The following is an 18,196-nucleotide window of genomic DNA, read 5'->3' as shown; positions in this document are numbered from 1 at the left end:
TTGCTGAGGTCGCCGTCATCGAAATCGATGAGGAGGACTATATATATCTCTATATTGGGCCTTGAAAAATGCCGTATGCCGTATGACAATGTGACCCAGCAGAGCTTGAGTTGAATCGACGGAAGTCGACAGGACGTCGCACGCACGATATTTTGAGCAGGCACGTCGAGCACGCGAACGACAGTTGTAACGTATAAATAGGTACCTACGCGTCTACTCTACTCCCTTTGGTGGCATTCCTGTCTCACTTGAATCGCGCGTACAGATGATGTATTCAAGACGCGAATAAAACGTGAAACATTCTACAATATTTTAGGCAAAGTACATAGGTATTTGTGCTTTGCAGAAATGTCTACTGCACGGCTTTCTATCTTTACCATACTCATGAGTATGACCCAAAAAAATACCCACAAAAAAAGAACACAAAAAAATTCAGTACTCCTGTTTTTTACATACCTACCTAGGTAAATTAAACAAGAGAACTCCAACTAAGCAGACGCTCGCCTACCGTCTTTTTTATGTCTAATGTCTAATGCGAAATAAGTACTTACCTACGAGTTGACAGTCGTATCATATTCTTCTTTTGTGGAAAGTTATTATCAACAACATCGGCCCCTTTAAATCATATCCTAAAAATAAACTTTACTTATTCAAATGGCATTTATCCTTGGGCCGTATAAGCTTCGAAATGGAAAGGATATCCGTTTGTATTGTTACAGAGGAACGTAACTAGGGTACCTACCTGGTCTAATATAATAGTGCCGCAAAGTCTATAATGCTAGCTTAACATTACACAATTTACGACACCAAAGATAATTTATTGTGTTTGACATTAAGCTTAAGAGTTAATGATTTTACAGTACATACGGTGCTACTTTCTCGCACTAGTGCGTAAAAGAGCACTTTTCGTGCATATGTCGAAAGTTTAAAGGGCCATATGTACTGTAAAGCGTTGTACGATACACTTGTGAAAAGTTAATTCGCAACTCATGTCGATTTAAAACACTCCCTGCGGTCGTGTTTTAATTTATCGCCACTCGTTTCGAATTTCCTCTTTTCCGCACTTGTATCGTAAATAACTATTATCATGCAAATGACGATTTGTCTATGCATTACTTACTTTCCATATTCAGGAATGGCTAAAATTTCCTGACGAAAATTAGATTTTACTAGATGTGTTTCTAAGAGCACACATGTTGCGTTTCAACACGTTTCAACATATCAATCCATAGAGACAGAACAAGACCCATTGGTGTCCATACACAGGACCAAAATGCTTCCTCTCATGATTGGGGTACCTAAGTACCTATGTAAACAGAACTTATTAGTCCACACGCTTGCCTAACGCGGATTGAGCACCATGTTATATCTACTTAAATATGAATTTATGCTCTTCTTCCTAAGCTTCCTTTCGTTCCTTCCTTTGTGTTCACTAATAATTTCACTATTTATTTATTGGATGATGAAGTGGCAGCCTCATGGGCCATTGCCAAAACACAGAAAGCGTAGATTTAATTTATTTCACTATTTAATTTAAACAAAATCTCTATTCATAGAAATGGCGTAGAACTTATAATGGAACTGTTGTAGATACGTCACTCAAGACTTGAAGGAAAGTAACGAGCTAATGAGGTTTTTATTATAGGTTCGACAGGTTGATGGTTAAGTGCCTACGTACCTCTGTGGAGAGCGAATGCATTGATCTTGATTGATCTAATCAATCGCGCAATACAATTTGTAATTTTAGTACAATCAGCAAAAAACTGTAAATATATATTATATTTTCTGCAGTGCAAACGCAGAACTACCTACCTACATTAAATTTGTACCGGGCTCGAAAATAAAACAGGCGAATAGAAATTTCCGGTCCCAATCCACGAATCGCTCTCAAGGACGCGCCCAAAACGCACCCGCACCCAACTTCCGTTCCATGAATTGGGGTGAAGTATAGAGTTACTATGTAAAAACGTGAGCAGATGTTCCTTCAATAACATTGAGCAAGAACCAGCCAAAACAAAACGGTAAGCTCTTAAAAGAACTTAACACCTGATCATCAGGTACGATATAATGCTCTTTAGACAGGCAATTACTCCTTAGGCAGGCTATTTAGCGAGGTCTCAGGCGGTTCATGATATTCCTTCCCGGTTCGCACTCGGAAAGGAACGAAACTCTATTATCAAGTTGTCGCATTAACACTTCACTTTCCCCGCAAGCTTACAAGCTACAAACAACCCAGAATTTCAAACATTAACTCATCTGCCGGTAAACTGCTAGTAATTACAGGGAGCTACACCAGGGTAATGAAATGGAGAAATTATGGGGCCCTTGATAGATAGCCAATGAAGGATTACTTTCTCGAAAATTGTCCGAAAGTGAGCCGTGCGAAAATGCGCTTTTTTTTTCGAAAATATGCAATCTGTTTGCGGATTTCTGAAGGCACGAAGGCTAACAACTGCCGGCGCGTGCTTTCATCGGGCCGGGCTGGGCTTGTTTATGTTGTGTTTCCAATCGCGCATACCGCGTTCCAGGCAACTCGTTCCTCCACTTCGGTGATCGGAGAAGGCGGTCGTTCGTTATGCGACTGCGACTGAACTACAGAACCTAAATTACTTACCTATGTTACGTATAAGTACTTGTACTTGCTCACTCGGCTGTACTGCCACCGACGTTAGGAAAGTCGGGTTTCGAAGATTACTCGCCGAGTTCTAACTGATGAAGCGTGATTCCAAGTCATCCAAACGTGCAACATACTTAAAAATCTTACAGCAAATTAAGAACTTTCATCTTATCTTATCTTATAATTTATACGACAGTTACCTAAGTAGGTAGGTACCCGTCGAAAAGATGCATGTGTAACTGCGTCGAAATATCGGGAGCTCGAAAACAAAACAAAAGGTAATCACGTTCCATAATCCCGGTCGATATAAGTCTAGTGAAAAGAGTGACACTAACCGTGAATCATTTAAAACTGTTAGGTAACTATATAATATATTTTTCACCTCAGCAGCTCGAACAAGCCTACTTTCGTCACTCACTGGGTTGATTTCAGTATCGGCAGGGCAGGGGTGCGAAACTCCTCGCTTCGGGCAAATTCGGCTCCGTTCGGCTCAGCAGCATTACTCCGAGCAATTATTAGGGTTGGCACAACATGACGTCCCTTTGCGTGCACGACCACAGATAAGATAATGACTTGAATTTTGACAACCCTAAGTAGCCGAAAGGGATAGTGCCATATATTAGAAAGGGACAGCATGATTCGACCCTGAACCGCTGTCAAACTTCGGTTTTGTAGGAAGTTTCCTTTCCGTACGGTTAAATTTTATTCTATGGTATCGGTAGGTATGATCTGAAGATTCTAAAGTCAGCACGTTAATGTGGGTGAGGTGCAGAATCACCTGAACCACAAAATAAGTAATAGTATTATCATACCTGAACTGTTCAGGCTGAACAAGAAGAAAAAGAGAGTAAAAAAGCTAAAAAAATTAAAGGATTATAAAAAGGACGCAAATGTCATAATCTGTAAAAAAAAATGGTGACAACTTAATAATTGCTGAAGTTTTTAGAACAAAAAAACACTGCGCCGCGCCGTTCGCATATCGAGAGAACGCGGCATTGAATAACGTCATAAAATGAACGCAATGAAATTGACTTGCACGGCGCAGTCGGTAGGGGGCGCGGTAGAAGCGCCGGCCTCCCCTCGCCCCACCCTTCCGCAGACCCGTAGTCAAACTCAAGCCAAGCGAGAGGCGACAGGCTGACAGTCAGCTGCGCGTCTTGTGTTTTTGGATTTTGCGGTGCATTTGAAATTAGTTATTAATTTGTTGTTAAATAAACATTATCATAATCGTGTATGTTGACATGTGAACATTTTATACCGATGTTCCAGAAACTCTATAAACTAACAGTGCAAACATTTCGACGGAACCGTAGTGTTATTATGATCGGTGGTGTACGTTAGTTGCATTTTTTATATGCAGTGCCTTTTGATTTAGTGGATTTTACAAGTGTTGTTACTGTTGGATCAAGTGTTGGAGTAGGCAGTGATTGTTTTCGTTGCCGGTTTCCTCAAAGGGAACTTTCGATACTTGCATAAAGCTAACGAATGCACGCATTCCTGTGGGAACCATAAGAATTCTACGGTAAGTACTGAACCACGCTAAGTTCATCGCACCGTGGCTGACCTAAAACTCCGGCCACGCATTGACCTGGCGTTAAAATTAAACGTAACACTTGAAAGGTTTGAGAAACTGTGTTATGCTAAACTAGACACCAAGAAACTTCGATTTTAGGTTAATCTTTTGTTTCCTCGCGACTTCTGTTCTGAAACTAGGTTAAATTTTTAGCAGACAGTTGCTAATGTGTTCATAACATGTTGCACGAAATCTGTCGAGATGTTTACAACAATAGGTATTCTTAGTGTATATATTAATAAAACTTCAGTTTTAAGGGTTTCCTGGTTGCGTTAGTAATATTTATTTTGTCCTACTACCAAACTTAAATGGATAATATACATTATTGTTATGTTACGGTTGAAAGTGTTGAAACAATATACTTCTGCAACTAAGTAAATTATGTCACCTCCAGTGATAACTTGAAGGTTTGATTGGTGGCACTTGCAGTCATTGCAACATACAATTTATAGACAAAGCAGATAATAAATAGAAGTGATAGTGTATATCAAACTATTTAAATGTTAATAGATTTATTACAAAAGAAAGCATAATTATTGAGTTTTGGGTGTTATTTTAAGAAGAGCTTTTGTTGTAAAGTGAATAATAATAATAACACAGAATTTCACACTTATAACTATATCCCTTTAAAAATGGGATTGGAAAACCGAGTCTAACTTGTTTCTTATTTTTTTTATTTTATCATAATCATTCCATAATCACAACAGAACTGCCCTGAAGTATACTTATACCCTGGGGTTTCTGGTGCAATAATTATTATTTAATTTATAACTTAGTTTATAATTATAAAATATGCAGTATAAAACTATGAATGAATAGGCTGTAGGGCCTACCTCTTTGGTTAATGTTAAACATTCGTGCACCAAAAAATCTTGGGTATGGCTATCAACCATAGTTTTAGTGGTGGTGGACATAAGAGTGGTGGCTGACTTTAGGTAAGCTTTATTGCCCCAAAAAACCTTTTAAATTCATTTTTAAAAAGTTTTTTACTTTTACAATCATTTTTCATAAACAGTAGAACAATAAGTTCCTGGAACTGTAGTTGAACAACTATCAACTGAGGCCCATAGCAAATATATCTGATGGGATGTTTGCTTTTTTATATATTTTGCTTCCTCCGGTAGTCACAACTTCCCAAACTGGAGGTCAGTGGCATTTTGCCTCCTCTGCCACCCTAAAGATATGTAACTCCAAATCAATCCATTTTCTATGGATCACCTAAAAAGATTTTAATAAAAAGCTTCTTGTTATCATTGTCTTGCTTGTAGATACAATTAGTAAGATAATAAAAACAAACATGTCATATGAAACACTTGTTCATATTTACTATATTAAATATTTACATTTCCTATATCGTTATATCTTAATGTGATGTTGGCTACAGAAATTTTGTGCTGCATTTAACATGCATTGTACATGTTGCCTGAATATAAAACTTTATTTATTTTATTTATTTTAATAAGTTCCTAGGTACCTGTCTCTCAAAAATAAGTAAATTTTTTAAGGGCCTATTTAGTTACATATCTACAGTGGTTCCACAAAAATCCCCAGCAAATTTTATTATAATTGAAAACAAAATAAAAATATAAAAAAATCATAATCATTTAATCATTTTTTAAATGGCTACTGACAAAATCATTCTACTCTATTAATGAATTTATTGCGCATAATAATGTTTAAAATTAATATTAGTCAAATTTGTATTATAAATATTTTTTACCTGGACATTACATATGAACTTAATTATTTTATTATCAATTGCTGGGACTGTATTGTAATTTGTATTGAATAGTAAAGTTAACTTATTGTGCATCCTATTCTAGTTTAATATAAGTTAATATAGTTAGTAGGTAATTAATTAAGTTAATTTAAGGTAGTCTTATGTAATACAAATTTAATGTATTATAAGGACCCATTTGCATGCTGCCAAAAACAGTTAAAAAGGCTAGACCATGTAACTTTTATAATATCTACGTAAAACCCTTCTTATGTGCAAATAAATGATGATTATGATTAAAACTCTCCAGTGAGTGAATCTCAATACAAACCACAATTATGATACAATATGTGAGAATGACCCCATTAGACTACTGTCTCTCATTTACCTATTCCATTGTTTGTTGAGTGTTGGTCAATGAACCTATAGTTTGACCCACTCTCTCTGTTTTTCTTTTCATGGATCACCTCTTTTTTTCTCACCTCTTGACTTCACACTGTTCTCAACACCACTTTCAGATAGTCGGCCCTTGAATGCCCATTGCCAATGCTGGCCCATGTTCAATTGTTCATAAGAACTACATTTTAACACCTTGTTTTCATGCTAGCTCCAAAGTTTTAAATGGGGATTTTCCTGTTTAGATTAAGTATACAAATAATCTATACATCTTATAAAACAAAGTCCCCCGCCGCGTCTATCTGTATGTATGAACGGATTTTCATGCGCTTTTCACCTATCAATAGAATTATTTTTAAGGAAGGTTTAGGTGTCTAATTTGTTAAGGTTAACCTGTGCGGATCGCTATTATTTAATAATTATTAAAATGAATGCAAGTAGGTACAGTTATCATCATAAGTAATGGATCAAAAATTCTCTAAAAGCTTAACAAAAAGATATATGTATCTAAATGTAGACAATTAAACTGTGACAAATACTTGAGAATGAGAACTATAGAGATATACTATACCTCTATTTGAAAAAGAATTCCAGAAGGGCAGATACTTCCGAGCATTGTTCCATCCGCTACTATTAATGCTGAGTGTACAAATTACATTCAGGTTCAAATGTTATGGTAGACTTGTACAGTCACCTGCAATAATATGTTACTGTTCAAAGGCCGCAAAAATGTGTGACACACTCTTATGGGCTCTACAAATAAGATTGTGTCAAATATTTTTTTGTTGTGTAACATATTATTGCAGGTGACTGTACACTAGGATTTTCTTTGCTTCTGGTTTTAATATTGACAATTTCCCCAAGTTGGTGTGAATACAAGTGCTTGCATAGCTTCTTTGTTTTGGTTTACAATAAATTACAGACATTATTTATTAATGTTGTGTTGTAATTAAACATGAATTACAGCTCAGTTCCTATTCATAATCAGAATTTGACTGTAGCTAATTCCACCCTTAATGAATAGATAAAAATAGTCAGGAAACCAGAGCCCGACTGAGTGTTTTTTAAAGGCAAACTAAGCTGTAAACACATGGGCTAGCAATTAAATGTTTCAAAGGAACAGCAGCTGCTTTTAACTGTTGTGGTTTATCATTTCTATTTTAGGGGTTGTAATGATTGGTTAGTTGGTTTGACTTTGAAATGAGGTGGTCCCTAAATGTTGTCTAAACAAGGGGAATGAGAATAAGTACAAGATTGATAATCAGTCAGTGTTAGTCATTCACTGCTTATGTAAATAAAGTCAAATATATAGTAATTTCTTTTATATATTTAATTAAAATAAATAGAATTGATAAAATAATTATTCGATCCACATTAGTCATTTACTATTTACACAATACTTAATATTATTTGCTTTTTTATAGGTACATACTAGATAAATAGTAGAATTGATAATAAAATAATTATAAAGTTTAATGAATCATGGAGTGTTGATAGTTTTATAGATGTACATGTACAATGTGTATATAAACACTTAAGGAACTACACCTATGTAATTGAATAAGGCTAAGAAATAAAGACTGTTTTAATTGCATTTCCTTGCAGCACCTTAGCAACCAAAATGCCACCTTTCTCTGAACAACATAAATCTACCCACTATAGTCTATTTCTTTAGGTATTTAACACAATGTAAACAAACCACAATAAGGTATTTTACTGGGCAGGAACATTCTTCGAGTTGATTAATAATTTAACTTGATATGACAAAACTTACAGAAGTTTTACTGATATATTACTTACTCAGCATAACAACGAAGCTGCTATAATCATGCTATTTTGCTAATAGGCATATATCGGGATGATTCAAAAGTTTTTAAATATTTGCTATTACTTCTCCCTAGTAAAGAACCTAAAAGGAGACGCAATATTTAGCCATTTGAGGGTAGATGAAAACATTATATGATTAAATGAAATAGGTTAAAACCAGAACGATGAGGAACAGATACAGGCAGTTTTCTGTTTGGTTGGTTTTGACGACCGGTCTGGCCTAGTGGGTAGTGACCATGCCTATGAAGCCGATAGTCCTGGGTTCGAATCCCGGTAAGGGCATTTATTTGTGCGTTGAGCACAGATATTTGTTCCTGAGTCATGGATGTTTTGTATGTATTTAAGTATTTGTATATTATATATATCGTTGTCTGAGTACCCACAACACAAGCCTTATTGAGCTTACCGTGAGACTTAGTCAATTTGTGTAAGAATATAAAAAAAAATTAAATGATAAATGTTTCAAGTACCCGAAAATGTAAAAACACATTGTTTACATTTATTTAACTATCTAAAGACACGAAACTATACTATACGAGACTATAGACACGAAATTCCTAGTAAATTTCTTATAACCAGTAGGTAGGTATGTTTTAACTATCTAAAGACACGAAACTATACTATACGAGACTATTGACACGAAATTCCTAGTAAATTTCTTATAACCAGTAGGTAGGTATGTATCGTGACTACCTACTTTGAAAAAAACTCTTATCTTGTTCTGTGAAATCTAAAATGTGGTGACTATGTATGGGATGCAGTTACTGCGTTTTAACACTTAACTTACTGAGTAGCAGTGCGGATTCGAAATTTTTTCAAAATTTTGACGATAATATAACATTTAAAACTTTCGCGTTTTGAACACATATTAAATCACATTTACAATCGGGTCTATTGCGAATTTATTTTGTTACCTTTATTTACCGACGTTTCGACACAGGTTTCACTGGTCATGGTCGCGGCTAACTGACGTCCCAGCCCAGCAAATCAATTCGCGATAGACCCGATTGTAAATGTGATTTAATATGTGACGATAATATTAATATATTATCAAGTTTAGTATAATCAGATTTGGCTGCACTTGAAAAAGTAACGGGTTGAAAAAGCGGCTCCAAGGGGTTCGTGTAAATAATACCTACTGTGACACACTGCAATTTCGCACGGATTTTTCTCTGAACTTGGCCGGACACACTGCCGTGTCTCGATATATTTATGACATTCATTCATGCTAATTAAAAAAATCTATTGTTGTAATGTACCTGTTTATACTTTTATTTACTGTTTATACTTTAGTTACCTACAATATTTATACTTATGAGATGAGCCGCATTAAATTCTTGTATGACTGACTCGAAGAAGTTGGTCACAGTTACGAAATGTTAGTCAATTAGGTATTAAAACATGAGTGGTTTTGACCAATACTTTAGTGACTACCATGTAGTCAGTCACACTTACAACATTGAGCGTTAACTCAAATCAGTGCACGGGCCAGACCAAGATTCTCCCACGATCAATTGAACACTTGCTGTGTCTTATGTTGCTCTCTAATAGCTATGGCTCAAACCTTTGGACAACATGGTGTAGAGTTCTTATCATTCTTTGTCAATGCGTTTTTCCTATCTTTATAATTTTTTGATACTTATGCTCATACACTACATTGCATCATTACCAACCCTATTTGGTATGGTGGGAAATTAAAGTTTTGAGTACTCTGAGTCTAATCATTTGATTACATCGTTATATTTGTAATCATTAAAAGTGCTGTTAAATATATCCATACTAATTCATATACTAGTCCATACTAGTATACCTGTTTTTAATTCGAAAGTAACTGTTTGTCTGTTACTTCTTCACACTTAAACCGGTGAACCGATTTATGTATTGTATTTGGTACGCGCGTACTGAATTTGGTAAGGAAATAGTTAGTCCCGGGAAAGAACATAGAGATAGACCAAGAAAAGTCTGCAGAGATTTTGACAGCACACGCAGTGCCAGTGTTATTTATACGTCATAATACTCATAATTTCATTGAAGTGTGCTGTCGAAATCTCTGCAGACTTTTCTTGGTTTGACTCTAGTTTTTATCTCAAAAACCGTCCTTTAAGGTGGTGAAAAGGGGGATGAAATTTACTATGGAACCTGAATATAAAGTGCAGAGCTGGTAATGCTGGTATAATATATGATTCAACATGTATGTATGATTTTTTATAGTTAGGTGGGTGCCTACCAACGGACACATTGTAACTTTAAATAGTTTAGACTTTTAAATATTTCAACAATGATTCACGCGAAAGTAACAGTAAAAAAAATCATTGCCCTTAATTTGGCGCGAGTCCTAATCTCATTTTGTCCAGCCAGCCGCCGGTGTTTGTTTTCACTTCTTGCCTGCTTCTTGCCAATTTATGTTCTGAAGGGACAGAGCAATGACCTATCAGTTCACCACAAATAACTACTTTAAAATGAAATAAATCACTACTAGGTAGGTAGGTATGTTCTTTTTATTTCCGCAATGAATACGACTACTACTTGACTAAGATGTTATATTAAATTAAATAAGGTATTTTCTATAAAAAGGGACCTTATTGTCGATGGCGCTTACGCCATTATTAACGATGCTCTGATATAAATACAATGCCGCGCGACGCTGTGCGGCGTAAGCGCCATCGACAATAAGGTCCCTTTTCATAGAAAATGCTCCAAATTACTATAATAGACTAAAGAAAGATACCTATTCAATACCTACCGGAGAACAAAACGAAAACAAAACATCCTTTTGTAAGTTTATGCAGTGCGAATGCGATTAAAGACTAATATAAATCTAATAAAAGCTAGTTGACAATAAGTACATGCCTATTAAGTACAACTAAAATAACAGCTGCAGGTGCAGTGCAGTTAATGTATTGCAATTTCACTATAACAATAATAGTTCTGAAAATCCAATTAATACCTACTTGCCAATCACTGCCATGGTTTAGTAAATATTATAATTGTAACGTAATGCATAGTGAATCAGTCCGACCTGCATCTAGGTATATTGGTCATTGTTTCGCTTAGAAATTATCGTGTAGCACTAGGTTAGGTCTTAGAAAAATATTTACATTAAAACAAAACATTGCTCCTGTATATTTTTCATGTACATATTTTAATAGGTATTTTTTAACATATTTTAAATTTATTATAGTAATTTAATTAATTACCTTACCTACATTACATGAATAAAAATTAAAAAAACCGGCCAAGTGCAAGTCGCGTAGTCGGACTCACGCACGAAGCTATCACGGTTCGCCTGATGACAGACGGATAGACAGACAGACAGCGGAGTCTTAGTAATAGGGTCCCGTTTTTACCCTTTGTATACGGCACCTTAAAAATTTAAATTTAATTCTGGCTCCTGTTTCACCACCACGTTGACAACTGTCGCCTGACAATGACAATTAATCGTACATTGCTGTTTCAAACAGTAATGTTGACACAATGTACCGTCGATACTTATCGACTCAGAAATGTACAAGAAATCGTCCGTGTTAGGTGTCAATTTGTCAAGTTAGTGAAATAGGCGCCTGGACCCACCCGGCTGCGACTAGTACGGCGACAGTATGGGGAGCATACCCTAATCCGGCCCATTAGAGTTGGATCAAGCTAAGTTTTCCTGCCAAGCAGTGCTTCGTCAAGTATGGCAGTTCTATGGATTATGTATGTATTGTTACTGCCAAGTCAGTACAAAGTTAGCGTGTCGGAGTCTAAAAAAAATAACGGTACCATTCGATTCCTTACATTTTATTTAAAAAAAATGTATAGCAACATAAGCGCAACATTTCAGCGACAAAATCGCAATTTCCTTGTTTTCCATACATCAAAATGGCTTCTAACACTGTGGCTTCTAAGCAAAGTGACACAATGACGTCACGATGTGTTGCCATTTTGTTAGAGCGTTTCGTCAGTAAAATGCGGGTGTCAGACTTTGACCATCATTTGTGACTTTTGTAATTGCTTTAAGACAATGGGTCCCATACAGACGTTCGATCCTCGAAACAAACCTGATCGACTAATAAAAAAATGTCAACTACCCAATTACTGTCGATAGTATTTAGTTCTGTGACCGTAGCACCAATTACGAAATGACCTTATTGACTTCATACAATTTACTCTAATATGCATTTTGTTATGTCTAGAGAAGCGAGCGTGGCGGGTGGCGGGGCGAGCGGCGGGCTGCTCGCCATGAACGCCACCCAGGTGCAATGCGAGCCCCACGACTCCGTCGTACTCATCAAATGTAAGTATACACCACACAACACACCCAAAATACTACCTCAATTACTTCTGTTAACGCTCAAAATCAAATGACAGAAAGACAAGACTAGTGGCTAAACTGATTGCTGTTACACCCACATATATGTACATACTTCATACTTATTAATAAGGACATGCGTTGTGCACCGATTTATTGAGCAAACGATGGGGCGGATAAGGATAACTGTTTTACACCTAGTTGGTTACATGGGGAACGGCGGGTACAACCACCCCTTAATTGCTCCTTCCGACATCCTTCTTGTTTTCATTTTTTTTTTGTATAATGTCTAATTATTCGTCAGGAGACCTTTGATCACATATAACAGTATAACAAGCTCTGTTTTTAAATCATGGTCATTAAAATGATAGTTTGAGTGTACAAAGTACTACCCGTCCCGCTTTAATTCATACAGTTAGTAAAAGACGGGTAGTCTATCTCGCGGCGAGATACTGTCGCGCCAATCATGTGCTCGGCCTACTGGTCCTGCATTTCTACAAAAAAAAAGACAGATTTTAAGTCGGACAAATTTATTGTATAAAAAAATAGCATACCTTCTGACAGCCACAGCGCAGGCTTCGTCATCTTACAAAAAGCTCAACCACCTTAGGTTTCGTCAAAATAAAACGTGCATTTACACATATGTCATATGTCGGACAAATTGACTGAAAGTCATTTTAGTATAACCGGACACCAATGCATACAATGTTGACGCGCAGATATTTTCAGTCAATCTGGTAAAAAATGATAGATGAGCAGCATCACGATGATAGATGAATCACTGCTGTGTCGCTGTTACAAGTAAACACCACTAACACTATCTTTTGAAATATTAATGACTGTAATTATCTACGAAAATAAGCCGGCTTCACGTCCGACGAATAGAATGCATTACGTTGACGTGTAAATTCAAAAGGCAATATTTAGCCCTTACATTAATCAGAAGCTCGCGCTAGCTAGTCTTGCTATGTAAGTATTTTTGGATCGGTCTCCATTACCGCGTCAACATCGCCGCACGCTGGCACGTTGGCTCCGATTGTAATGTAAATCCACTCACTGTATTAAATAACACCGCTAATATGCGTCAATATTTAATCTATAAAAGGCAGTTGCTACGGGAAATCGTTCGCATATGACCGTATATGGTTATATTGTTTAATCGGAATCGTAGCAATGATTAATGGTTAGGTATACCAATTCGGGCGTCTGTTTCAATTGATTAATTGCTGTCACTGGCCTGTCAGCTTATTCAAACCAGCATCCTACGTCTTCTATTATTGGCCACGCTACGCATGTTTATCAAAACTTCCTTTTTATTGAAATAAAGATAGACTCTACAGTGACACGTGCAACACTACGCGCTTTTATTAAATGAACGCGAATTCGTCAACGTGGCCCGCATTTGTGCATATAGCATGCGTCACATGTCACATCCTTATATTTTGATCTTCTTTGAGTCTCTATTCAAGTCACTGATCCGTACGTATATACGTAAACTTCTCGCTAATGTGAACCTTTACTCTTTTCTTTAAAATCATGGTTATTTTATTACATTTGCATGTTATCTTGCTTGCCTTATGCATATTGCTTATGTCACTCAAGGCGTGCCATTTCGCTAGTAAATACGACCAAATCCTAACCCTGCTGCTGAAATAACAATTATCGTGGTACATTCTCATTGAGACGACGTAGATATCAAGATCAGAAATAACTAAACCTCGGATTGAAAACAGCCGGTCCTTCGTGCCGTAAACATTTCGCTAATGCGAACATATCCTATCCCTGCTATTCCTTGAAATAGCGATTTTTGTGTTATTTCCGTCCGCGAGTCCCCCGTTGCGCTCCCAATTGATGCGGGAGGCGCACATTTACAATTTAGCTTTGTTTGTGGGCTAATAATAATACTCTAATGACTGAACGCCAGTCATAACCAGGGGAGATTTGTATAGAGTAGTCCATCTTCTAACAAAAGTACAGATGCGTGCGAATAAAGTTACGATATATACGTTACAAGGGCACCGCTTGCCTAAATTACCCGGGATCAGTTGGGACTGGGACGAGCAACCGTCGCATCGCATTCTAGATTTGAAAGTCAAATGTTGTATCCTAAATACTCTGGAAGATTACTATCATTATCCCTATACTGTGTCACCACCGATGTTGGTATTAAAATTCAACACGGCTCCCGAATAGAACCAATTGTGACCAATTATGTTAATCCGGGTTAGTTTTAAACCGACAGTGCAGACGAGTGCACGCTGCGTACGATGCATCTCTTCAAACGTAGTGGAAATGTGAGAAAGTTACGCTGCCGAGTGTGTGGTGTGAGAAAATGCAGTTTACGTTGGTGATCGTCGTAAATAAGGTGAAGCTATGTCCGGTGCTCGAGGAAACTCACAAACAGATTGGTAAACATACTTTTTTTGTGAATGAAGTGCATGCCTGGTACGCGAGACGATTTTAAGTGCATGCAAATTCACGTCGACTTATGTTTATTGCTGCCAAAAATAAAACTAAGCCTAATTTTGTCGCCTTAATTATCTTAATTACTTTGTCTCGTGGTTTAATTTTAGAACGTCCTATTTTTTTTTTCAATGAAAGTTGCTAGCGTTAATTGAAACAATACCATCGAATGAATTCTAACACCAGTAACACCGATCAAATAAGAATATATTTAAATTTAAACCACAATTGTGACGATGTGGTTCCATGTGTAGGTAGTTCGCGATGATTTTCATTTTCACAACTAATAATTTTGCACACACTGTTACGAACATACGAGTAAAATAGCCATTTAGAATTGTACTCGTACAATTACGTCCTCAAACCACTCTTCTATTAGAGCTTGCAACATCTTGTTTAACATCGTAGAATATTGAATTTAAGAGTCCCATAAAAATGATTAGCGGCAGCTGTGGTACCAATTCACACAAGTAGCAAGTAGATAAGGGCAATGGGTTGATAGAAATTGTTCAATTACGTTTATTCAGATGGTTAACGTCACTTACGGAATTGGTCCCGATGGACGGTTGCCACACGGGTTGCACAACCGACTTAGTGAAATTAAGCGATTGAATATCGTTTGAACAACTTATTCAAAAACTTTGTCGCGATACAGTTGGTACAATATTATGTTTATGCTATATTTCAAAGGATTCGACTGATTTCTTGTTCACGCACCATACTTTTATTTAGTAAGCGTAAGTAAGTAAACATCTTACGTGGGTATTTTATTTAGTTATATTTTACAGTGTGTCACACTCCCGAACACAACACGGATATGTTGATTCATGTTTTTAGGTGTCTAGCTCGTTGATTTTGAAACAATCGTAGGTCAACGTCTGAATAACGGCATCGCGAACTTATAGTCAACCTAAAAATGACGTTTAAATTGAAGTCAACGGGCAACGGACCTATAAACATCTCCTTATTAAACTATAGGTACCTACATTCAACGTCACTGTCTCACTGTGCCCATATGTGCGCGTTCCTGCATAAGGATATTCCAATAGCTTATGCAACTCGATCGCTTAGTCGAGCAAGTGCGTTAAATGTTTAGTCAAACATAGCTTTTAGGGATCTCGCTATCACCCCTAAATCTACTAAATACCTCTGTTAGAGATAGTGTTAAGACTATACGAAGGGCCATGCAACGACCACCATGACAAAGGTGACTGTGAAGGGAGGGATACGGCTAAAAAGTAAAAGTTGAGGATCTCGATGTCACTGTTAGGTTAGCCGAAAGTCCGTCACAGACGGAGCGAAATATATCTTAAGATATCTTATAGCAAGGCATCTTATTACACGACTGCCCAAAAAAAAGAGTGTATTGTTTTCAGGGTTCATGTTTGTATGTGAGTTTCTTTATTCCACCATAACTTCTAAATGCCTTAACCGATTTAGATGTATGATATATCATTAGAATCCTTTCGTCATCCCGGGTGACATAGGCTATATGACGTCACAATTAAATCAACAACAACATCGGACATAATACACAATAACGCGCGACATTTGAAAAAAAATAATCTTGCATTTTATCGAGTGGGGTATCAAAATGAAGAGCTTTGAGAGACGATTAAAATTCCGCAGTCGTATTATTCATTTTTTAATTAATTTATTACGATATCTTTTACGTACTATTTGACAGAGTCCACACACGAAGCTATAATATATATTTTGGCATCCTAAGATATCTTATAACAAGGCATCTTAAGATACCTTAAGATATATTTTGGGATATTTCGTCTCTCTCACAATGTAGGTGCTAGACAGAGAGCGATATATATTTTGGTATCGTAGTCTTGTGTGGTGCTTAGCTATACTCCAAGATATCTGTCGGTATATTATCGCTCCGTCTGTTATAGCCTTAAAGCCTAGGAGTTGACTCGTCTAAGCTTTGAAGCAATGGGAATCCACGGCCAGGAATTGTGTCAAGCGCATAATGTTCTCGAGCCCGATTGTTAGCTCGCAACGCCCTATTTGCTGCATTCTTATCTGAAACTTGCAACGGTTGTGAATCATACCATCTAGCCGGTTCAAACAATAATGCATGCACGATAATGTTATTGCAATCAGTAACTCAACTTCATAATTTCATAGACTAAGGTCCCGGCGCGACGTAGCAAAAAGTACCCACTGGAATTATGGTTATGGACGGCGGGTATTTACGTCGATTTAGGTCTGGATTGTTAGGGTTCCGTACCCAAAGGGTAAAAACGAGACCCTATTACTAAGACTCTGCTGTCTGTCTGTCTCTCCGTCTGTCACCAGGCTGTATCTCATAAACCGTGATAGCTAGACAGTTTAAATTTTCACAGATGATGTATTTCTGTTGCCGCTACAACAAATATGTACTAAAAGCAGAATAAAATAAATATTTAAGGGGGGTAATGGTAATGGCAATTTTTGCGGACCCCTTCGTGCGCGAGTCCGACTCGCACTTGTCCGGTTTTTTAACTTAGACGTGTATGCGAGCATTTGTTTAAAACGGGAGTCTCCAAACTACGAAGATCTTGGCGACCCTTGTTTTACTGCATCATCTTTCATAAAATAAGGTCATAATAATCAATAAGTCAGTAAGGTATAGAGCGGTGATAGATAGATACACAACACTTTCCGCGACACTTGAGTCAAAAACTTTTTTTGTATGAGTTGGTTATGCGACTTTCCTATAGACATTATAAAATAAACGGACTTTAAAGTCTAATTTTCGTACCTTATTGGCGTTTTTTTTATATCTTCTACTTCTTTAAATTTGGAATAAAATATCCGAAAAGTTAACTTAATACTAGTTACAAAATTTTATTGTAATGTCTACATAAAAGACGCCGGTTTTGTCGAACGATTTTGACCCACTTAGATAGCGACCAGGTATTGCAATTGTAAGCTAATTTAAAATCTTATAATTTTCTAGATTTAGAAACGGAAACTTGATTGGGTATAAGATTTAGCTTTGTCGGCTTTATTCTTAACTACTGATAAGATAATTTGTTATTTATAGTCAAGTCAAACTACTGCTATGAAATTTTACCAGTGTGTCGTATGTGAGACCGGGCGCGCCCGCGCCGGCGTCTCCTCTGATCTCGACCCACTGCGATAGATCGTTAGATACAAAACGTCCATAAATCTGCTCTTGATATGGACCTGCTATTTCTTTATTTACAATACCTTAGTGTCTAATAAGGCCAACTACAAATAGATACAAAATTAGATCTACTTTTAGTCAGATTGTGTCAGTGTGACAACCTCTCTGTTAATTTATCTCTATACAACCAT

General features: G+C 36.8%; 1 protein-coding gene across 1 annotated transcript in view; it reads left to right on the top strand.

Moving 5' to 3' along the window:
• The first annotated feature begins 14,723 nt into the window (after positions 1-14,723).
• Positions 14,724-18,196, top strand: part of LOC134746099 (rho guanine nucleotide exchange factor 10) — a 38,789-nt gene continuing 35,316 nt past the window's right edge. The window contains exon 1 of the mRNA XM_063680351.1: positions 14,724-14,826. Within this exon, the coding sequence (XP_063536421.1) occupies positions 14,751-14,826 (76 nt within the window). The 5' untranslated portion in view covers positions 14,724-14,750. The remainder of the gene's footprint in view (positions 14,827-18,196) is intronic.

Source organism: Cydia strobilella, chromosome 12 (genome assembly GCF_947568885.1).
Source record: "Cydia strobilella chromosome 12, ilCydStro3.1, whole genome shotgun sequence".
NCBI lineage: Eukaryota > Metazoa > Arthropoda > Insecta > Lepidoptera > Tortricidae > Cydia > Cydia strobilella.
Note: the sequence above shows the minus strand (reverse complement) of the source record. Positions and strands in the feature narration are given on the sequence as shown.